Source organism: Astatotilapia calliptera, chromosome 22 (assembly GCF_964374335.1).
Source record: "Astatotilapia calliptera chromosome 22, fAstCal68.1, whole genome shotgun sequence".
Taxonomy (NCBI): domain Eukaryota; kingdom Metazoa; phylum Chordata; class Actinopteri; order Cichliformes; family Cichlidae; genus Astatotilapia; species Astatotilapia calliptera.
The window spans coordinates 7,782,678-7,806,880 of record NC_137442.1 but is presented as its reverse complement, the minus strand read 5'-3'; the positions used below and the strand labels follow the sequence as shown (position 1 = coordinate 7,806,880).

The 24,203-nt window shown below is 40.9% G+C and overlaps 2 protein-coding genes across 3 annotated transcripts; both read left to right on the top strand.

The window, feature by feature from the left end:
* The first annotated feature begins 12,048 nt into the window (after nt 1–12,048).
* On the top strand, nt 12,049–18,032 carry LOC113014756 (type-2 ice-structuring protein-like). Of its 2 annotated transcripts, none has more exons than XM_026156482.2 (7): nt 12,049–12,111; nt 12,248–12,322; nt 13,049–13,180; nt 13,575–13,652; nt 17,291–17,442; nt 17,525–17,649; nt 17,730–18,032. In XM_026156482.2, the coding sequence occupies exons 2-7, from the start codon at nt 12,292–12,294 to the stop codon at nt 17,905–17,907; spliced, it is 696 nt and encodes a 231-aa protein (XP_026012267.2). In that variant the 5' UTR covers nt 12,049–12,111; nt 12,248–12,291; the 3' UTR covers nt 17,908–18,032. The 2 variants fall into 2 exon arrangements, with proteins under 2 accessions (XP_026012267.2, XP_080152290.1); XM_080296164.1 differs by having other exon boundaries at nt 12,071–12,111; nt 13,049–13,168.
* Nucleotides 18,033–21,482: 3,450 nt separating this feature from the next.
* Nucleotides 21,483–23,801, top strand: LOC113014886 (uncharacterized). The gene is made up of 2 exons (XM_026156687.2): nt 21,483–21,620; nt 23,128–23,801. The coding sequence occupies exon 2, from the start codon at nt 23,142–23,144 to the stop codon at nt 23,529–23,531; it is 390 nt and encodes a 129-aa protein (XP_026012472.1). The 5' UTR covers nt 21,483–21,620; nt 23,128–23,141; the 3' UTR covers nt 23,532–23,801.
* The last annotated feature ends 402 nt before the right edge of the window (nt 23,802–24,203 follow it).

Here is a 24,203-nt window from a genome sequence, read left to right as displayed (position 1 = left end):
AATTCCCGTTCAACACGCTCTCACATCCGGCGGGGAGAAAAAAATAGGCCCGTACTTTGTCGACGGATACGCGCTGATTAACGGGGAAAAGTGGGTGTGGGAATTTCTGGGATGCTTTTATCACGGCTGTCCAAAATGCTACAGGCCTGAGGAAATCTGCCCTTTGACCCGCGCTCCTTACGGGGACCTGTACGCCTCTGCCGAGGCGAGGCTCCGGGAGCTGAGAAACGTTTACAGAGTCCGCACGGTCACTCTGTGGGAGCACGAATGGAACAAGATGAAAAAATCGAACGAGGAGGTTATAAATTTTATGCGGAACTACGAAGTCCCGGAACCTCTGTCTCCTCGCTCGGGGCTTTACGGAGGCCGCACTTCGGCCTTGAGACTGCGTTACAGCGCCTCGCCAGGAGAAAATGTGTATTACGTAGACGTCACATCCCTGTACCCTTACGTCAACGCCAAGCGCGCTTACCCTCTGCATCACCCCCAAATCATCAGAGAGAATTTTGCAGACCCTCGCAGTTATTTCGGGCTGATCAGAGCCACCGTTTACCCGCCGCGCGGGCTCTATTTCCCCGTTCTACCGTACAAAACCCCCGGAGGTAAATTAATATTCTCCCTCTGTCGCACCTGCGCCGAGACCAATCAACAAAGCGGTCCATGAACAGTTCTGGCGAGCTGGCGCTCTGATCGGCGGCGTTGTTTGAACGGAATGCTGACATAATATTCACGGATTCTTCCTCGCGATTGGTAGAACTGTCACAGATAGCGACTCCCCTTCCGCTTCTTCTCTCATTTTATCCTAGTCTAGCGAAGCATCTGTTTTTCGCATCTTTCTCTTGACAATACCGATAGTTAGAGTGGGTTGTTTTTTTTTGATTGGCTTCTTGCGAGCGCCGTCTGTTTTCCCACATTCCGCAACGGTAAAATATGGCTTTGAGACGGGTATTTGTTTTACCAAATGGACAATTGCTGTCTGACCTTGTTCTTGCTGTTGACAAAACTCGGCTCATGGTTGACTCTTTCCCACAGAGGGGGATAAACTTATTCGAATATGAGCTTTTTTTTTTCCTCGCTAAGACTAGTTTTATGGGGAGATGTAAGAAACCGGGTTACAAGCAATGATAATATCGGATGTTGACTCCTCAGCGTCATCATTTTCTATCTATTGAGAAAACTTATTGTAAAAAGTAATGAAGAAAAAAACTCCTCCTTGCCCCGCGGGGTGTGTGTGTGTGTGTGTGTGTGTGAGAGTGTGTGTGTGTGTGTGTGTGTGAGTGTGTGTGTGTGTGTGTAGGCCTTCTTGCGAACGCCGTCTGTTTTCTGCAACGGTAAAATACGACTTTGAGACGGGTATTTGTTTTACCAAATGGACAATTGCTGTTGACAAAACTCGCCTCATGGTTGACTCTTTCCCACAGAGGGGGGTGCTTTAATAAACTTATTCGAATATGAGCTTTTTTTCCACTAAGACTTGTTTTATGGGGAGATGTACGAAACCGGGTTACAAGCAATGATAATATCGGATGTTGACTCCTCAGCGGATCAACATTTTCTATCTATTGAGAAAACTTATTGTTAAAGTATTGAAGAAAAAACTCTCTACTTTGGTCTGACAAGGAGCAGGTTGCGCAAAACCTACCTCATATAGATGTTTTAATAATAATAATTTTTTTTTTTTTTTGAGGGCGTGTTATAGGATATAAGCATTGAGAAAAAACTGATATCTGCTGTCTCACTCCTCCTTGACCCGCGGTGTGTGTGTGTGTGTGTGTGTGTGTGTGTGTGTGTGTGTGTGTGTGGGCCTTCTTGCGAACGCCGTCTGTTTTCTGCAACGGTAAAATACGACTTTGAGACGGATATTTGTTTTACCAAATGGACAATTGCTGTTGACAAAACTCTCATGGTTGACTCTTTCCCACAGAGGTGTGTGTGTGTGTGTGTGTGTGTGTGTGTGTGTGTGTGTGTGTGTGTGTGTGTGTGAAACAAGATCGCCTGTCGCTGGTTTGTTTTTTCAGTCTCTTGTAAAAAAGGACTCTCAAAAGGAAAAGTAGTATTCACTAAACGATATTTATTCAATTTTTTACACATAGGCAGCCTGTAGGTTACAAGCGGATAGAAAGTTCTTCTTTTCATCACAAGCTATGGTGTATCTTAAAGGTTTTTTTTTTTTTTTTTTTTTTTTTACAGCGTCTGTATTATAGGAAAATAAAATACTATTGAAATCTCTACAGGAAGTCACTCTTTATTTCCATTACAAACGCCGGTGCAGCTTAAGAAAGTAAAATTACATCCGCTCTGTCTCTCTATACATCACAGAATCATCTGCTGCATCACCGCTGTGCTTAGGGAACATGATGCAACAGGTCTGAAAATGACTAGACACTTCCGGAGTATTTCCGGTAGGGTCATAAGGTCCGGATCGATGCCTTCCATAGTAAATATGCTGTATTTGAATATGTCATATTCAAAACCTTCTTCTTTGGGAGAGCAGATCTCATCGGACACAGGACCGCTGCGGGGCTGCAGAAGGAAAGAATCCATCTTGTGTCTGTGCCTTAGAAATTGTGACGGACTCCTCTCTCTGCTTTTTTATTCCCCTCCAACAGATGGCGCTCTTCCGGGGGTTCACCCCTCCCTCTAAAAACTTTTTTTCCCAACAACAGATGACGCGCTTCCGGGTTCACCCCTCCTTTCTCAGGGTGCAATTCGACACGGTTAGCAACAGATGGCGCGCTTCCGGGGTTCGCCCCCCTTTCTCAGGATATAATTCGTCACGCGGGGGGTTTCCCACCCCCCCCTTCTCCGGATACGATTCGTCACGCTCATTACACGCTTCCGGGGGGGAGGGGCGGGAGGTCAAAAGGTCGTGATTAGGGCCATCAATCACTTCGGATCAAATTTTGTCATAAGCTGTATGGGAATAACTCTCTCATGCGTGCGTGCGTGCGTGTGTGTGTGTGTAATGTTGTATAATCTAATTAGATTGAATTAAACCTTTCATTTAGTGGGGAGCCATCCACCATCCACCCACAACCATCTGCCCTCTTCTGCTAAGTCTGTCAGTCCGATCCAGAAAGGGATGTCATGTATCTCCATTTTTTGTTGAACATTTTTCCTCAAGAAATTCTAAACAGGAACATTTGATTAAATTATTTTGGGAATCTTTCAATCCTGTGATACTGAAACATCAGGATGAGAACATGAACCTGCAGAAATGTTTTATACCTGCTCTTCTTCGCTGTCTATTTTAACCAGGTCTCCTCCTTTAGTTTTACATACAGTTCTGCTCTCATTCCAGGAGGATGAATTGGTGGAGAAGTAATAGCAATTTCCTCCATGTTCCTTCCAGTCATCCTCACATTTATAACATGGTTCATCTTTGAAGAGATTACAGGAAGATATTTCTTCAGGTGGAACAAATCATATTTATGTTTGTGAGATTTGGAGGCAGAAGGAGGTGCCTCTGTGCTGCAGTTACAGTTTATCTTATCATTTCTGTCAGTCCATCAACTTTATTTCAATCACAGGATAAAAACATTGTCAAAGACAAAATCTAAAACTTACTCATGTTTACTTCAGGACGTTGTGAGGTTGTGGTTGTAGGCTTTATTGTGCTGTAAGGTTGTGTTACTGTTATGAAAAAGAAATTTAAAAAAGTTTACTCAATAAATTTTTCATCACAATCGTCTCTTTGTAGCAGGATGCTCTTTTGATCCTGTATATGTTTTTATTCCATCTCTTTCTGCAGATACAAGTCATGGCGAAAAGTTAATAACTTACTTATTTTCATTTCAGGCTGCAATGGACATGTGGGCGTCACTGTATTGCATGGTTTGATTTCAGCCAATTTCTCTGAAAAAAAATAAAACAAAAACAAAACAAACAAAAAAACAGAATAGAAAATGAATGTTGGGAAAGTAAAGTAAAAGTTTAGGAGAAATGTCGTGTTATGTGATTGAATTCCAGAGGTCATAAACAAAATTGAAAGTCCACAATTGCAGTGTAGGAGTCTCATTTTCTTACCCGTGACATGAATTTTTACAGTTTCCCGCTCCAGTTCAATTTTTCTGAGCATTTCCTTGGTTTTCAAAAGCTCAAACACTTAAATAAGAAAACAAATGTAACTCAGTCAGTACTGTTTTTCACTCAGTTTTGATTGAATTCACTATATCCAACAAACAATTTGCTTGTTTGTTGAAAAAAAAAAGTAAATAATTTTACCTTCAACATTTTCAGACATGTGTACCATCAACTCCAGTAAATCAAAAGTATAAAACTATAATAATAACAAAAGGGCAAACCTTTAATTATAAATTAGGTCTTAACTAATGAGACTAACAACACTACAAGGAGGGGCTTGGCAAATATTGCCATGTAAACTCAGATAATAGTAGATATATATTTTTATCTTAATTTAGATGCTGGATTCATCTGTCTTGTAGCTTGTTTCTTTTTCTCTTTTTGAAATTAAAGTTGTGCCAACTGATTTAAAACAAAGAAGTCATAAGCTGGCCATGATGTTTATGCACACAGTATTTCACAACTTTTCCGTGAACATTCACTTCCTCTTATTTATGGTAAATCAGATAGCTGTGACAAACACAGCTGCATGAACCAAACAGGAAACAGAGCACACTGTGTACCAGACAACAACATGGGTGACTGAGGAAACCACTAGTTAAATTATCACATAATCTAAGAACACTAAGCACTACTTTCCCCTCCTGAGTTGATTGAGTAATATTGAAGTCTGTTTACGTAGTTTAAGTTTCTTACAGGCAAACGTTTCAGATGTCGACATGCAGCACATAATATTTATTCACATTTATTTTATTATACACGATGCAGAATTTCTTTTTTCACTGAGCATTTCTGAAAGGCAGCTTTAAATGTTTGTGGTATTAGCTTTACATACTCTGCTCAAGTTGTTTAAAAAAATACATGCTGACCTGAATTTTAGACACATACAAATATATGGTGTCCGACCACTGCTGATTTCTCACAAATACTTCCACGAGATCTTTTGCAGGAGTTATCAAACCAATACACTGGCCCCATCCTACCACAGTCCTCTCCATCAGGATCTTTCCCTTTCCAATCATCTGGCTCAAAAAACCTCCAAAATGTCAAACTAAAGGATGAAAAACAGAAAGAATGTTAAGAGTCAAGTAAAGTAAGTAAGTAAAAGCTGAACTATGATTCTGGAAATGAACAAAAGTGTTTTTGTAATGTGTTCAGTCTTTTTTACGCCACTATTGGATGTCATAAAACTTGTCTTCTCTTTCCCTGTGTTTGTGTTCTGTCCTGGTCTCTGTGTGTGTTTCCTCTCTTTCTTCACTTTCCACTTACCTCCTCACTCACTTTAATAAAATGCTACTGGGATTGTCTGATTTTTGCGGTCCCTTTTTTCCTCACAGTATAATGCACCTTAAGGTGACTATATATGTATATATTAGGAGTGCAACAATACTCGTATCGATATTGAACCGTTCGATACAGTGCTTTCGGTTCGGTATGCATATGTATCAAACAATACAAGATTTTTTATTTATTTTATCAACTTTTCTTCTGACGATGCTGTCTGTGTTGAGCGCTCAGTGGATCTGCGTTCGACTACTCCGCCTAGGCTGCACTGTCGAGTGCAGATCCACTGAGTGCAGCGCAAGCTAGCAAGACAGAAGCTAAGCTCGTTGCAACATGGCAACTGCCCCAACGCTATCCAAAATTGAACCTCCCCACCCTCATTCAGATCTGGCGTTTGGAACTATCTTGGTTTTCATGTGAAGCATGACCGCATCATGGACAAAAGTAAAACAGTATGTCGGATGTACCACGCAATGCTCAATTGGTGGGAACTAGTGCGTTAGCCCAGTTAGCTTGTTAACGTGTTGACGCCGTCCAGCCCCACGCACGGGGCGATGCACGGTAACTCGTTAACGGAGATTTGTGGCGTTATGGCGTTAATGTAATTTTAACGAGATTAACGCTGACAGCACTAGTGGGAACACAACGAATATGACTGCACATTTACGCCGAAAAAATATTGGACCGTATAGAACCGAACCGTGAATTCTGTGAATCGTTGCACCCCTAATATATACATATATATCGATACGGTTCAATATTTTTTCGATAAAAAAAAATGTCCATGCCTTTTTAATTTGTCATTTATTTAAATTATAAATATATACTTTAACTCAAAAGTAAAATTTTTAAATTTAATGTTGCTGAAAGAACAAAATAATAAAAATAATTAAATCTATCTAATCGAGGAATCACTCATCTTTGGAAAAGAGAGTTTATTACAGAGAAATGGCTCTTTCCAAAATAAAAGCTATACTATACGCTTCTTCTGGGCTATATTCTCAGCAGCATATTAAACATATCAGGTCCCCATAAGGAGAATCACGTGCTAACGGCTGTCTAAATGACTCGGGTAAAGTTTGTAGCATGCGTGCTTGTTGTTTTTGTCTGCTTCAACTTGTCTGTGCACTAGGATGATGTTGGCGTTTATATAGATCTATCTATCTATCGATCGATATATAGATATATATATGTGTGTGTGTGTGTGTGTGTGTAATGTTGTATAATCTAATTAGATTGAATTAAACCTTTCATTTAGTGGGGAGCCATCCACCCACAACCATCTGCCCTCTTCTGCTAAGTCTGTCAGTCCGATCCAGAAAGGGATGTCATGTATCTCCATTTTTTGTTGAACATTTTTCCTCAAGAAATTCTAAACAGGAACATTTGATTAAATTATTTTGGGAATCTTTCAGTCCTGTGATACTGAAACATCAGGATGAGAACATGAACCTGCAGAAATGTTTTATACCTGCTCTTCTTCGCTGTCTATTTTAACCAGGGGCCCGTTCTTCGTACGTCGCTTACTACATCCAAGATCAAATGACACATCCAAGATCAAATCATCGCGCTAACCGTGAGCTCGCTAATCCGGTTCCCCGAACACACCTGCTGTTGACGATTACTACAGCTGGACGCAGGAATGTGACATCACTGGGTGTCGTAAAAGGGGCTACGCATCGATAGTAGAAACATTGATCGGCAACCCGCTGATTGGTCGGCGAAAATGTCCAAGGGGCGTGCTCGGTATTTTCCGGCAGCAGAGCAAGAACTCATGAGTGAGGGATTTCAGGAGTTTCAGAGTTTAATTAAAACGCAAGAGAACACTGCAAAGGCTGCAAAAGCAAGGAGAGAGGGCTGGCAGAAAGTTGCTGACAAATCAAACTCGTAGGTAATTTAATAATAATAATAATAATGGATTGGGTTTATATAGCGCTTTCCAAGGCACCCAAAGCGCTTTACGATACCACTATTCATTCACTCCCACATTCACACACTGGTGGAGGCAGCTACGGTTGTAGCCAGGCTGCCATATCGCGCCATCGGCCCCTCTGGCCAACACCAGTAGGCGGTAGGGTAGATCTATCATATGACACTATATTGTCCAATATCATATGGCATTATATTATATTATAATATGTTATATTATATCCCCTTTCACATTAGAGCCACAACAGGACCCACAAGAACATGGGAACAAGTAAAAGTGGAATACAGGAGTATTCTACAGAATGGTAATATTTATCTCTTAGATTGCTTTGCGTCTCTTGGCAAGGTAATACTGGCCTGTAATACTCTGTTAGTTTGTTCATAACAGCAACCAAGAAAAGGGCAGAGGAAAAAAAGACAGGTGGTGGTCCTGCACCCCCTCGTCAACAAGTTGGTTAAGTAAATAATACCCTCACGGGAAAATCGATATCTCTCTATGAGCACACTGTCGCGCTGAGCTAAAGGATCCTGTCTGTCCCGCAATATACGCTGAATTCTGAGGACTCTCCTTATCAATCTTGCACCTTCCGCAATGGGTTGGTCGCGTATACGGACCGGACATGGCTGCGACAGGCTTCCCAAATCCACCTTCGCTTTTATAGCCGTGGTCTCTCATCTTGATTACACGAAGTAATTTACAATTACTACTCTGAAATATGAATTACATCTGTAATAATCACATACATGTAATAGAATGTTAATAGTACATTTCCCTTTTTTAGGAAATGACCTGTATGTATCTGTGTGACATCAATAAAAGGATCAAGTGCTGCATTATCTTTAGTTACATTGATAATATTTATTTATGGTGAAACAGTGGAAAAATATCGCTGTTGCTTTCGTATAAATGAAGCGGACATACCTGCGTGGCCGCGATCTAATCCTGTTTACATAAAGTAAGCCTGCTCCCGAGCAGGTTTACGCTTACGGCTCTGTTGCTATGACAGCAAGTCCCGGATGAGCTTCGGGGAACCGACTGATCCAGGATCACGCGAAATCGTCAACAATCTAATCCGGCTAACCTACTTAGCGAGGTACGAAGAACGGGCCCCAGGTCTCCTCCTTTAGTTTTACATACAGTTCTGCTCTCATTCCAGGAGGATGAATTGGTGGAGAAGTAATAGCAATTTCCTCCATGTTCCTTCCAGTCATCCTCACATTTATAACATGGTTCATCTTTGAAGAGATTACAGGAAGATATTTCTTCAGGTGGAACAAATCATGTTTATGTTTGTGAGATTTGGAGGCAGAAGGAGGTGCCTCTGTGCTGCAGTTACAGTTTATCTTATCATTTCTGTCAGTCCATCAACTTTATTTCAATCACAGGATAAAAACATTGTCAAAGACAAAATCTAAAACTTACTCATGTTTACTTCAGGACGTTGTGAGGTTGTGGTTGTAGGCTTTATTGTGCTGTAAGGTTGTGTTACTGTTATGAAAAAGAAATTTAAAAAAGTTTACTCAATAAATTTTTCATCACAATCGTCTCTTTGTAGCAGGATGCTCTTTTGATCCTGTATATGTTTTTATTCCATCTCTTTCTGCAGATACAAGTCATGGCGAAAAGTTAATAACTTACTTATTTTCATTTCAGGCTGCAATGGACATGTGGGCGTCACTGTATTGCATGGTTTGATTTCAGCCAATTTCTCTGAAAAAAAATAAAACAAAAACAAAACAAACAAAAAAACAGAATAGAAAATGAATGTTGGGAAAGTAAAGTAAAAGTTTAGGAGAAATGTCGTGTTATGTGATTGAATTCCAGAGGTCATAAACAAAATTGAAAGTCCACAATTGCAGTGTAGGAGTCTCATTTTCTTACCCGTGACATGAATTTTTACAGTTTCCCGCTCCAGTTCAATTTTTCTGAGCATTTCCTTGGTTTTCAAAAGCTCAAACACTTAAATAAGAAAAAAATGTAACTCAGTCAGTACTGTTTTTGGCTTCACTTAATCTCTGTAAAGAATATCTGCCTTTGATTTTCCAGAGTCAATAGCCAAGGAGAAGGTCTTGTTACTAGAACTGCTATTATTTCAGCAAACTTGTAGTCACGATTTTGTTCACACATGAGCAGGCTTTGGTAGCATGCAGGTAAACAATATACCCATATAAACAGAGAGTAGAGCAGGGGTGTCAAACTCAAATACACAAATACTAACTAATCTTGAAATGACTGTTCAGCACAGAAATGAAGCCCAACAATCATGTTTTACAGTCCTGTGGTCTCAGCCTCAGATACTCACCTAATCAAAGTGATGTCATGACAAAAATGAATGACCAATAAAACATTTTTCTCCTTCATTTCAGTCAAACAAGGCTGTATGAAACATTTCTCGCGGTTAGTATCATGGTTGCTAGGCAACCTGAACAGCGCGACGAAGGCTAGACCGTCCCATTTCACAAGCCTCTCACTTCTGCACTTCTCATACTTACAGTACACACCGTACGTAGTATGCGTAGTGCGCGTACTTCAAGCGTGCAGACCCTGAATTTGGACACAGCCTTGGCACGATCTGTTTTGTTTGGATCGCAGCACAAAAAAGTCTAACAGTGTCATCTTCCTAAAGCTTTTCTGTTCAGACATTCCTGGAGACAAGATTGAGAAACCTAATGAATCTGATAACAAGTTCTGAATTGGACTGAAAGATGGTAGAGCAGGATTCTTGAACTTCAGGCCGCGAGGGCCGGTGTCCTACAGGTTTTAAATGGTAAATGGCCTGTATTTGTATAGCGCTTTTACTAGTCCCTAAGGACCCCAAAGTGCTTTACACGGTCAGTCATCCACCCATTGACACACACATTCACACACTGGTGACAGCAAGATACATTGTAGCCACAACCGCACTGACAGAGGCGAGGCTGCCGGACACTGGCGCCACCTGGCCCTCTGACCACCACCAGTAGGCAACGGCTGAAGTGTCTTGCCCAAGGACACAACAACTGAGACTGTCCGAGCCTGGGCTCAAACCGGCAACCTTCCAATTACAGGACGAACTGCCAACTCTTGAGCCACGATCGCCCGTTTTAGATATCACTCTGGGTCAACACACCTGAATCAAATGATTAGATCATTACCAGGTTTCTGGAGAACTTCAAGACTTATTGAGGAGGTAATTTAGCCATTTAAATCAGCTGTGATGGATCATGACACATCTAAAACCTGCAGGACACCGGCCTTCGAGGCCTGGAGTTCGAGACCTCTGCCATAGAGGGCAGATGGTTGTGGGTGGATGGCGGAGCACCAACTGGACACCAACAATTTAAATGGAACAAATAGTGAATATACTGGAGAGGACTGTGAACAGCTCATGGCCAGAAGTGTTGGTTTAAATCATCCTTCACAGAACTATTTGTGAAAAACCAGCAGTAACTGGACAACTTAAATCTATGTGCCTGAAACTGAGTTCAGCCTGTAAAATATGAGCAACATTTGCTTAACAAAGTACTGCTGTGTGTGCTAAATGCAAACGCACACACATTACATTATCACACCAACATTCTCTTTGCGAAATATGTTCGTATGGCTATGTTTAGATATGTTTTCTCAAATTTAAGATCAATGTTTGTGTTGTTTTTCAAAGCACAAAAACTGCTTTGCACTCAGTTTGCAATTTTGTAACACACACTTTGCAAGACTGTAGGCACAATTCACTGCACAACACTCAATTACCAAATTTCCAACACACTCCTAGCAAAAGTATACACATGTATGGCTATCATTAACACTAATTTGCCAACTGTCTGGCACACTTTCACATGTGAAAACTTTCTTAGATAATTCGTTCACTTTGCAATCAGCCTAAGCACTTTAATACAGGTAAGCTGTGTGTGCGGAGTACAATGGTGGGAGCAGAAAGAGTGAGAAGTAGAGGAGGCCGAGGAAGAGGACGTGGAGGTGAAGAAGTAGGATGAAGAGGACGACAAGGACAAGGAGGAGCAAGAGGAAGACGAGGAGGGGGCAGAGGAAGCATGTTCACTGCAGACCACTTAACCCATATAGTCATTATGGCGATTGCAAATAATCCTATACTTGGAAATAAACACTTGTGTTTGTTTTGATGTGTTTGACTAAACACCAGTACTTGAAGTTTGGATCCCTCTATGCTTATGGATCTATGACAGAAGTATGAGCTCAAACTGACATAGCCTACCTTGTGCACAGGGAAGGCAAACGCCAGATGTGTTTTGTATTCATACCATCGGTGTGCAGTTGGCGCATTGTGTGCTTAGTAGATGATGGCTTGTGTGTACTGTTTGATACGGAAACACCATTTTTACGAAGGTGTGAAGAGTTAATCTAGCTGTGTTTGCTTTTGCAAGAGAACTACAATGTTTTGATGATTGGGTGACAGGTTTTCTTATTTGTGTGAAGAGTTTTGCAAAATTAGCCAATAGTTACAAAAAATGTGCTTAAGCAATCAGAAAAAACTGTAAAACACCAGCTCATCCAATCAACAGTTCTTTTTTTTCTGCCTCGACCTGCTCACTTCTTATTTGAAACACTTGTGTTGTTTTTTAATAGCAATCTGAGAGAACTCAGATGTTTTGTATGTGAGAAGGCAGCACACTAGACCACCGGGCACACATCTCAACAACAAATCAACAACTTTGCCTTAGTTAATAACAGCAGTTACTCTTGTGGGAGGAACAAGACGATCGATGATGCCTCCTCCATCCGCTTTAGTTTAGGGAAGTTGTTGCTTTTAAAAGCTGTGAAACATGAAGTTGTCATCTAGTACTTATTACAAGCCTACGGTAAGGTGTAAGGAAAGAATTAGAATGAGGACCAGTGATTATCTACATCTATATTAAATGCATAGCAATGGAATAAATAACAAAAAGAGTTTATCTGAGTAATTTATCAAAATTTTGTTCTGTTTTTGTGATTCAGAGACATTTGGACGAACACTGCAGTCAGGATTTTGAAGCCTCAGCATGATGAGCCGTCCACAGAGCTACATAGAAGGTAAGACCAGTAACCCCTTAAAATCATATGAAATCATTGCCCGAAAATTCTAGTTATTTTGAAACTTGAAAGTTTATTTAACCATCTGACAAATTTGTTTAAAAAAATTCCATGTATGATTTTTAATTTCCATCATATTTGCTACACCTCGCTAGCCGTGACAGAATAAGGTTTGTATACTGAAATAGAACAACATTAACTGTACATAACCTAAAAATATTCCAAGCCCACGTTAATTCTTTACTCATCCACTCATTCTCTTATAAGGTGAGTCATTCTTTAATCATATCAATTTATTTTAGTCCTTGCAGTTATCAAAAATGTAAAGATTCGAGGTAATTGTTCTCAGAGAGGATGAATCAAAATGTACAAATATGCAAGAAAGAAAAAGACGATAAACTGTTAAGTGTTTAAAAGGTGTTTAAAAGGTGTGAAAAAGGAAATAACCAAGACCAAATACAAAGAGGAAGTGACCTCTTTGTATTTGACGTGTGACATGTAAACATGTTTTAACATGGGTGATATTCACGTATGGGATGTTTCCTGTTGGAGGAAAGCATCTTAATCAACTTAACTGTTCTTGCATTGACAATCTACTATAATACAGTGTACTATTATAGTAGTACTATAGTATTATATTTTGAGAAAATTTTAAAAACTGTTATAACAGATGAATAAACACTTTTCTGAAGGCTCACATCTGTTTCTCCTCTAAATGTTCATCAGGTGAAACTGACTCTTGGCATGCAAAATCAAGCACAGGGTCAAAGGTCAAGGCAGAGAGAGTGGCACTGCTGGTTCTCTGTCTTCTGCTTGCAGCTGCTGTCCTCATTATTTATCGTCTCAGTGAGTGTGCGAGTGAGTTTTTATTTTTACATTTTCTATAAATCAGATGAGGTGTGTAATAGAGTGAATTGTTGCCCCCCAGTGGTAAAATACAGAAGTGCCTGTTACAGGGCTAGTTCTTGGTTGACCAATATATAACAACAAAAAGGGTAGTTTGCGCAACGCTGCTGTTCAATAAAGCACCTATCCACGTCCTTCTGTCCTGATCTTTTCAAGAGCCTAATCCAGAATATCACAAGGTGCATATTGCACACTGGACAAGCCATCATGTCACTTCAGTGTTTTAATAGACTTGCAGCAAATTAAAGATTATGTGTTTATCTTTTTCAGGGCTTTTGTTCTTTTGTTTTTTGTAATCCTTGTTAATTTACAAAATCTTTGCTTCTCTTATTTTTTTTTAACTCAGCGTTTGAAAACACGAAAACCAGAGAATCACTGAAAAAACTGGAAGAGCTCAGAATGAAGTCTCAAAATGTTCTTACAGGTAAGCAAATAAAGATGATATGCTGTGATATTTGGCTATGCTTGGATTGTTCTGCTGGCACATAGCTGAGTATGAGCCAATAGTTTTTTTTAGTTTTTTTTTTACTGGATACAAAGAATGTATTTTCAAATTCAAATTCAAATTTTATTTGTCACGTACACAGTCATACACAGTACGATATGCAGTGAAATGCTTGGACAACTGCTCGTGACCTAAAGAGAACAAAAAAGGAAAAGGCTATGAATAAGATAGGAAATAAATATGAAAAATTAAAAAGGGTAAATTTAACTAAGAAGGAATAAAATATAAATTAAGGTTAAAAATGAAATAACTGTACAACACAAATTAGAATGAAGGGTAAATTTAACTGGGAAGAATAAGATAAAGATAAATATATAAATTAAAGTTGAAAATAAAATAACTGTACAACAAAATACAAAATACACAATACACAATATAGAACTATATAAGAATGTATGAAGAAATATAAATGTAAATAAATATATACACAATAACAGCAGCTGTACAAGTATTAACCGGAAATGAAGAATATAGTGACCAGTGTTGTGCAAAACCAAAGTCCAGAAAGTCCAGTGTGTGTGTAAGAACCATATGTGTGGGTCAGTACTGTGTGGTGGTGTGATTGAGAGACCGTATCGCCTGCGGGAAGAAGCTCCTCCTCAGTCTCTCTGTGTTGGTCTTCAGGGAGCGGAATCGCTTTCCTGACCTCAGCAGAGAGAACAGTCTGTTGTTGGGATGGCTGAGGTCCTTCACGATCTTCCTGGCCTTGGTCCAGCACCGCCTGCTGTAGATTGAGTGCAGGTCAGGGAGCTCGGAGCGGATGGTGCGCTCAGCTGACCGCACAACCCTCTGTAGAGCTCGTCTGTCCTGCATGGTGCTGTTCCCGAACCAGGTTAAGATGTTTCCCGCCAGGATGCTCTCTATGGTGCACGAGTAAAAGTTCCTGAGCACCTTGGAGGGCAGTTGGAAGTCTCTCAAGCGTCTGAGGTGGTAGAGACGCTGTCGGGCCTTTTTCACCACGGTGTTGATGTGACAGGACCATGACAGGTCCTGCGTGATGTGAACTCCGAGGTATTTGAAGCTGTCCACTCTCTCCACTGGGCACTCGTTGATGACGGGGGTCTGGTAGTTCCTCTCCTGCTTAGTGCTGAAGTCCACTATCAGCTCCTTTGTCTTACTGACGTTTAGAAGGAGGTTGTTCCTCTGGCACCAGTTCTCCAGATTCCTAATCTCCTTCAGGTAGGCCGTCTCGTTGTTATCAGAGATCAGGCCCACCACGACGGTGTCGTCAGCAAACTTGATGATGGTGGTGGAGCTGGTAGTGGCCACACAGTCATATGTGTACAAAGAGTACAGCAGGGGGCTCAGAACACACCCCTGGGGGGCTCCAGTGCTGAGAGTGGTGGAGGCTGAGACATGTCCGCCCATCCTTACTGCCTGTGGTCTGCCAGTTAGGAAGTTGGAGATCCACTGACACATAGATGAGCTGAGTCCCAGATGCTCCAGCTTGGTGGTGAGTGTGGAGGGAATTATGGTGTTAAATGCAGAGCTGTAGTCTATGAAGAGCATTTTAACATAATTCCCCCTTCTAGTGTCCAAGTGAGTGAGTGATGTGTGGAGGAGATGAGAGATGGCATCGTCTGTGGAACGATTTGGACGGTAAGCGAACTGTAGTGGGTCCAGTGTGTCTGGTAGTGAAGAAATGATGAAGTCTCTGACCAGGCGTTCAAAGCACTTCATCACTACTGAGGTGAGGGCTACAGGGCGATAGTCATTGAGAGAAGCAGGGTGGGGTTTCTTCGGGACAGGAACAATGATGGACTCTTTAAAGCATGTGGGGATCACCGACTGAGATAAAGAGATGTTGAATATCTCAGTGAACACAGGAGCTAGCTGGTATGCGCAGTCTCTTAGGATACGACCTGGGATGCCGTCTGGTCCTGCTGCTTTCCTGGTGTTCACTCTCTTGAAGGCTCTCCTTACTTCATGCTCGGAGATGACGAGCACGTTTCCGGTGCTGGCAGTATCTTCCTGTCTGCAGCCGTTAGCGCCGCTAACACTAGCATTGTTGGAGACCTTAGCTGCAGCCTCGAAGCGAGCATAGAAAGTGTTCAGCTCGTCTGCCAGAGTCACGGCCGCGTTCGTCATACCGGTTGTTGGTGCTTTATAGTCCGTTATTGTCCTTAGTCCCCGCCACAGGCTCCTAGAGTCACTCTGTTGGAGTTGTGACTCTAGTTTCCTCCCGTAGCGCTGCTTCGCCTCTTTCACCGCCCTCCGCACGTTATATGACGCGGCTTTGTACGGGTCCATGTCCCCCGTCATGAGTCCCGTGTTGTAGGCAGCGGTGCGGGATCTCAGAGCGTTGCGGATGGTTTTATCCACCCACGGCTTCTGGTTGGGAAACGTTGTGATAGTCTTTGTCTCCACGGTATCATCCGCTAGTTTCCCAATGAATCCCACAACCGCTTCCGTAAACACGTTGACGTCATCGTCGGAGCTGTTTCTGAACATGCCCCAGTCTGCGTCATCGAGTGCGTCCTGTAACGCGGCCACCGATTGATCCGTCCAGCGCGCGACCTTCCTCTGAACCGGAACTTCCTGTTTCAGCCTTTGTTTGTATTTTGGCATGAGGAAGATGACGGCGTGATCAGATTTGCCAAACGGGGGGCGGGATTGTGCCTTGTAGCCGTCCTTGACCGTAGTGTAGCAGTGGTCCAGTGTCCTTTCACCTCTGGTGGGGCAGGTGATGTGTTGATAAAAGTTCGGCGCTGCGCGTTTGAGGTTGGCGCTATTAAAGTCCCCCGTCACAATAAGCGCAGCGTCCCGGTGTTGTGTCTGGTGCTGTGTGAGTGCCTCATGCAGCTCGCATAAGGCGGTGACCGTGTCCGCTTGTGGTGGAATATAAACGGCACTTACAATGACCGATGTAAATTCCCGAGGTAGATAAAAAGGACGACACATGATGGACAGTAGTTCCAGATTTGGTGTGCAGGAGCGTGTGAGAGGAACAACGTTCGCACTGTTGCACCAGTTGTTGTTCACCATTAAACACACGCCGCCTCCCCTTGACTTCCCCGAGTCCCGTGTCCTGTCCATGCGGTGAACCGAGAAGAACTCGGCCGGCTGGATGGCGTGGTCCGGCACCGCTGGGTTCAGCCATGTCTCGGTGAAGCAGAGGAGATTGCAGTCCCGAATGTCTCTCTGGAACTTTACCCTGGCCCTGAGGTCGTCAAGCTTGTTCTCCAGTGACTGGACGTTGGCGAGCAGGATGCTAGGCAGAGGTGTGCGGTGTGCACGAGCTCTCAGCCTGTTCCTGACGCCGGCTCGCTTCCCTCTAGGCCGCCGCCGCTTCCCTTGTATTTTTTTCTTTTTACATTCAAGCACCAGAAAAAAACTAGTCCTGATTAAATTAAAGTTAATTATTAGTTATCCTTTAGAGAGAGTCTCTGTTAGAATAATCATGCAGGACGGTGCACCCTACCTTTCCGAAATCCCAAATGATAAATACATTTGGATGAATTTTGTCTTTGACACATTTGCATCCTTATAGATATATATGAACAGTGATTTTTTTTTTTTGCCATGTGACTGAAATTGTTGCTGTAATCTTTTCGAAGATGGCTCATTTTATAAATGTGAAGAAGGCTGGGAGAAACATGGAGGAAAGTGCTATTACTTCTCCATCAGTCAATTATCCTGGAAACAGAGCAGAGTTGATTGTAGAGCTAAAGGAGGAGACCTGGTTAAGATAGACAGCAGGGAGGAGCAGGTATGAAACACTAGTCACGTTTCCACATGTTTCAGCACAGAACTGTCAGATAAGGTAATTTTCTTCATCTTTTTGTGATCAGGCTTTCCTGGAGAGAAGAGTGAGACAACTAATGAAAGAAGGTGAGGACAAGTTCTGGATCGGACTGACAGACTCAGCAGTAGAGGGCAGATGGTTGTGGGTGGACGGATCACTGCTGGATGAAAGGTTTGATTGTTGTGAAAAAAAAATCCATTTCCAGAATTAATATTCCCAGTTTTTACTTCTTTCTGTTCTTCATCTTTTAGTTTGAAGTTTTGGGCTGGCAAAGAGCCAAACAATGTGACAGAGGGAGATCCTGATGGAGAGAACTGTGTGAGGATGGGAGAAGAATTTGAAAATAAAGATCTGAAGTGTTGGTTTGATCAGTCCTGCTTAAAGCCTCAAAGAAGTATTTGTGAGAAAGCAGGAGTAACTGCAACTTAAATGTATATCTTTCTGAAATACAGTTCACCATGTTGAACACCAGAGTGGAGTGATGCAATTTTTTAAAAGAATTGTTGCAAACAGAGAAAAAAAGAGCACGATTAAATAAATGAAAGTAAAATTTGTGTATCTGGTATCTTCCTTACTGCTCTCATTATTTTGTACAACGAATGTGTGAGCTCCTGTGAAATTTTCAATATTTTTTTCAATTATAAATTGTCCCAATTTTACAACTTTTAAGCAATGAAAAAAAATCCACCACATTTTGGATTTCACTGAATATATAAATATGCAAAATAGCTATTGAAGGAATTATTAATTATTATAACATTTAAAGCAGAATGGAAGAAATGTTAAGTGTTAAAATGGAGTAAATATATTTATATCATTGAAAAAGAAGTGGAATTGACCATTACAGTGCTTGGAGTCACCTGATTGGCTGACACTTCTCAGTACTGCTATAACTGAGAAATCAACGTAAATAAAATATGTTTTTGTCTGCGCTCAACGTCACTGGAGTGCAGTGTTGGGCAAATTACTTTGAAAAAGTAATTCATTATAGTTACTAGTTACTTCATTCCAAAAATTAACTGAGTTACAAGATTCTAAAAGTAATTAATTTACTTTAATTTAGTAACTATTTACTTAAAAAAATAGTTTAATCCTCTGGGATCCAGGGTATAATTGGCCTTTTTTGACTACTTTTGATTTTACTTTTCACCTTTATAAACTATTTACCTTTCCTTGTTTGGTATCATCCTTTTCAGCACAACCTCACGTGTCTGAATTTACAGTCATGTTTTCATTTTGACATACTGTATTAACACAATTGATCTAAAATCAGACAAAAAACATAAAATCCGAGTAGAAAAAGGTTTTTTTTTACTTTAACAACCACAAACACGTTTAATGAATCATATTTCATAACTTTAAATGCAACTACAAATTGTCAATTTTAAAATCCTAAACACAACTTTTGCAAAGTTATTTGCACCTGTTTACCTTTTACCTTGTTTTTTTTTAACCATTTCAAACTATTCACAGAACAATCAGCTGTTCTGCATTCAATAAGATGCCACACAAATTATTTGTGCCACTCCAAAAAAATTATTTCTGTCCACTATAAAGGAGAACATCACAGCCTGATACCTGCAGGTCTGACAGCAGCAGGTGTATCATTCCTTTTTCTACCTGGAGACAGCAGTCGTCTCATTGTGCTGACACACAACACAAAACTATCCACAACACTACACAAGACAAAACATTAACTACACACCCCAAACACGCTAAACGTCTCAAATCTCTCACATCTCAATACTCGCTCTCTCTCTTTTTCTGCTGTCTCTCTCTCGCCGTCAGTCCTAAAAGTTCCCCCTCTACCTAAACAACCAAATGTTATGTTGCCATATCATTTTTCAATTTGTCGATATTGTACATTTTTCCACCAACACGAAAGGTTTTTTTTGTTTTTTGTTCATAAGCAGAGGGTGCTTGCGAGCACTGTCCTTAGACAGTAAACGTGAAGAAAGTATTCAGGAAAAAAACACAGCATATATATTGTTTATCATGACCCTGGTTTTACTCCACTTGTTGACCGAGCGAATGAGCCCTGTTGTAAACTGAACCTGCGTCATTACAAATCGTGTTTGTGTAGGAGTGTTAAATTTGATTTAGTGATAGACGAGTGTTTTTATGCTTGTTTGTGTGGAGAGTATTGATTGGAATTGTGATGATGATGTCCGCTATCACTGTCAATTGTAAGTAAACACTTAATCTGGCTGATGAATCTTCACGTGACTTCCCCAACACTCTGTGAATGGTACTTATGGCCATTGATCAGTGGTCTTTGATCAGTGGTTGTTGATCAATGGTCATGAGAATTTGCATAATCATGATGAAGGATGATGACCTCCCAGCCCATTGTTCCTTCAGTGGGCTGGTTTCAGTCATTATGCAAATGTACTGTTTATAAGATTGGAGAAACCTGCAGTCAGCTGAGACTGAAGAAGTCACTTGGCTGAGTGATGAAACGTTTCTCCCACTGAAAGTGCTACGTCCAGATGAACAGAATCAACTTTTGGAGATTTACTTACCTGGTTGATTAAGAATGCATCAAGGCAATGATTATTAAAAAGATCTGTTAATAAATCAACATTGTTAGAGACAGGCAAGACCACATTAAAAACATCAGGAAAAAATTTAGCAGCAGTGGAGGAGTTTAAAATATAAGAATTAACAAGATATCGAACAGGAGAGAGGGACAGATGGAAAAGTTAAATATAATAGAATGATGGCCCCAAATGAAAATGTCCTCAGAACTAATAAAGAACTGAGAATGGTGTGAGATAATTAGAACAGTATTGGAGGTGAGAGTGAGCTCATGAGGAGGGGCAGAACCCACAAACTGAGTGGAAATGCAGCTAAAGTAAGCATTCCAGGTGAGGCTGGAGGCCACTGTCAAGAACAAAAACAACATAAGAAATCTATAAACAGGAATGCAGGATAATAGTAAGGTGAGCCTGATTACCACCACAGAGATCTGTTGGTCATTCAGCCAAATACTTCAGGGGTTGATTGCAACAGTTCAGAGCAGGTGTGAGAATGACAGACCAGAGCGCTCCACCTTGATTTGCACCTTGAACTCAGAACCACCACAGGAAAAATTTAAAAAAGGCATAAAGTAACCCTATCTGCCCGAGCCATGACAATAAGCCGTATTTTTGTATTTGTATTTTTGTTTTTTACAAAGATTAAGTGAAACCTTAACTGTTACTGGCATGTATGTGTTTCTTATTTTTAATTTTCCTAGAATTTGCACTCATAAGAACCATGGGAACCCTCAGAAACCTTGAATTGAAGCTGGAAACTGTAAAAAAACCCCTCTCCTATAGCTAAGAATATGGAGCTCATACACTGCAGCATTATATCAACCTTGAGTGAAATTTAATCTTCTGAGACACAGCTATCATTGTTATTATTATTATTATTATTAAATGCACATTTTCACTCCTGCTGTCTCCAACTCCTACAAATATGAACAGTAAATTCTTCTTTGCTGCAATCCCTCAAAGATGAGCCCTTTCTAAGATGTGAAGAAGGCTGGGAGCAACACAGGGAAACCTGCTATTATTTATCCACCAGGAAGTTGTCCTGGAGCAAGAGCAGAGACGATTGCAGAGCTGAAAGGGGAGACCTGGTTAAGATAGACAGCACGGAGGAGCAGGTATAAAACGTTGCTGTAGGTTCATGTTTTCTGATTCTTACATTTTTGTCATCTTGGCACAGAAAACAGAGTAATTTTAATCTAAATTTCCATTTAGGAATTCTTGGTTGAAAAAATAAGATACAAAATGAAGGATTCGGAGGACAAGTTCTGGATCAGATTAACAGAATCCTTCCATGCATACCTAGACTGTAAAAACAAACAAACTGTACTGCCCTGCACACTGAAAACTAGCAGTTAAGGAGGATCAAGTGACAACAGTGGCCTATGCAACAAGTTGGATGTGACACGGTTTCACAGCACTCTGAGAGTTTGGAGAAGGTGGCCAAACAAGACACCATAAGCAGATGTTCCAATTCGGACATATTATATAATCATGGGAGTTGAGCAGGTTGTGTGGCCAGTGTGTTGTTGACATAAAGCTGATAAGTCAGCCTCTAAAACATCCTGAACAGCAGGTAACGTGGCGAGAGACAAGACCAAGCTACAGGTAAGAGTTTAGAACTGCTTCTTGCTTTCTGCTCAAATTAAAAGTCTACAGTGTAACGCTTTCCTTGTTCTAATCCAATCAGAATAACATGTGCTCTAAAAGCCATTTGTGACCCTCTGATTTACTAAGATGGATCCAAACTCATAATTCCCAGATGAGTTAGATCAGCAGTTCCCAACCCCCGGGCTGGTACCGGTCCGTGAGTCGTTTGGTACCGGGCCGCGAGAGTTGAGGCTCAGGTGTGAAATGTATAGTTTTCAGGGTTTTTATCGGTTTTCAGCGTTATTTTGTTATCATTTTTATCGTTTACTTGGTTTTCCTGGGTCTTTTCATGTGTGTTATGAATACATTTTCTTTTTTTCAGTACCGGTACTAGTTTTATTTTGTTGTATTTATCCGCGACACCTTAAAGGCCGGTCCGTGAAAATATTGTCGGGCATAAACCGGTCTGTGGCGCAAAAAAGGTTGGAGACCGCTGAGTTAGATCATGTTGTTACTGTTTTTAGTTATGCTAAATGTTTTATAATGTGAACAACAGAAAACATTTTGCTTTGAAAAAGCTTTTTTCCTGTAACACACAGAATTGACTGTGAATAGGCAAGAAGACATGTTACACATAGCATGAAAAATCCTAAAGAACTTTCCTGAAACCCAAAGAATACCTGAACTGTGCCCATGGAAAATTCACTCAATATTCAAAATATTGTTTAATATTAAATAACAAAGGAATAAGCTTCTTTCTTTTGGGGGATCAGGACTATACATAGCATTTCTACAGGTCTCTGATTTGTCAAACCTTTTTTTCCTGTTTAATGTTAGGTATTTGTGATTTTATATACTTTTTTGTTATGTTGACTGTAAAGGTTGTAATGGTGGCTTACTTTGCTGTTTCCAAACTACTGGCTAGTGGAAGTGGATCACTCAGTTTTACTGTTACCAATAGATGTGTGACGTATGCTATGCACAGATACACCCACACACAGGTTGTTATCATCAGATTCCACATTTATTGAGAGTGTCCACGGAATTATAACAGAACACCGTCGGTCGGTTCCCGCAGCGTCTTCCTCCTCCGCTCCTCTCCACCTCACTATATAAAAGGAAGGAAAACCACCATCAGTCCAAATCGCCATCAGCTGTTCTCACCAGCACTGCCCCGTTGAGCTCACTGCACCACTTCTCCCCTGCAGCCGCGCCCCGGACCACACCTCCGCCACAAGATGCATTTAATTTTAAGAGTGGAGTCTACTGTGAAGTAGTTATGAGAGAAGTAAAGGAGAAGAGAGTTGATATGGAGCACTGCATTAAAAACATACACAGTTGTTTAGTGAAAATGTCTGTACAGACTCAGGAACACCGTTCACTGCAATGTCCACAGAGAATATATATGTAGACAATGCTGAGGATTGCATAAATGTGTTCCAATATAAAATAGACCCTCACAAGGCTGACTGTGTCGATCCAGGTATCCTGGCTAAAATGTAAATCTACTTTTCCTTCTCCACAGCCTCCAGCAAAGCCATGGACTCTAGCGTGCCCCTCGTCCTTTTGCTGCTCATGTGCAGTTCAATCATGGTCGAAGCCCAACTCAAGGTGTATGATCTGCGAGCGACTGATCTTCCCACCGTTGTCCTGTTAACCACAGATGCCTATGTCACAGTGTCCTCTGGTTCTACTTCTCTGGGTAAAACATCTGTTCGCTACAATGACCCAAACCCCTGGTGGGAAGAGGAATTCTCCTATTTCTACACTGAGGAAAATGACACGCTGACCCTCGAGGTTTATGACGTAGACTTGGTCTTTGATGATCAGCTGGGAGTCTGCCAAAGGCAGCTCAAGGTGGGAACCTATCAGCATGACTGCTTCCTGACCAAAGGCGGGACTCTCCATTATACTTATACTCTTGGTTGAAACAGTCAGTAGGCATGCAGAGATTTGTATGACATCTGATGTCCATAGGCAGCCTTCATTTACCACAGCTTAACAATGTAGACTGTTATAGTAGAGCTGAAATCCATTTTCAGGGTTTTGATCATGCTCACATTAACCAAAAATATTAAACCTCTTAAAACCTGTAAAGCTTCTTTTACTACACTTCAGTCCTTGCTGCCTTGTTTCACCAATTGAAATAAAGTTTCTTGCAATGAAAACATAAAAACAATAAAAGAATGACTAAGCAAATATTCAGAGAATGTCTGACATGTCTCACCTGCTCTTGTTCCCTCTCTGCTCCTCTCTTACCCTCTTTGTGCTGACAATCAAGCCAAACACCAACATCATCAAATATACAGTTGAAACCAGATATTTACACACTCTTCAGATAAAAACACAAACACTTTTTTAATTGTAACATCACATCAGACTGTTTATTTTTTTTACATTAATAAATATTTTAAGAAATTGTTAAAATTAAGAGTAAAGAGAGAAATTGTCTGTATTACCCAAATTGTATTCACAATTGAGCCACACCTATGGAGCTCCACAATTCTTTTCCTGGTGTTTTGGTTGACATCTCTTGATTTTCCCATGTCAAAGAAACAGGCTCTGTGTTTTGCCTTATATGCATCCACAGGTGTGCCACCA

What these genes read in the sequence shown, in the direction of transcription:
- LOC113014886 (XM_026156687.2), top strand. Translation starts at nt 23,142, where the DNA reads ATGGACTCTAGCGTGCCCCTCGTCCTTTTGCTGCTCATGTGCAGTTCA.
- LOC113014756 (XM_026156482.2), top strand. Translation starts at nt 12,292, where the DNA reads ATGATGAGCCGTCCACAGAGCTACATAGAAG. An exon ending in GTCTCAAAATGTTCTTACAG is followed by an intron (nt 13,653 to 17,290) that starts GTAAGCAAATAA and finishes ATCTTTTCGAAG; the next exon opens with ATGGCTCATTTTATAAATGT. An exon ending in TAGACAGCAGGGAGGAGCAG is followed by an intron (nt 17,443 to 17,524) that starts GTATGAAACACT and finishes TTTTGTGATCAG; the next exon opens with GCTTTCCTGGAGAGAAGAGT.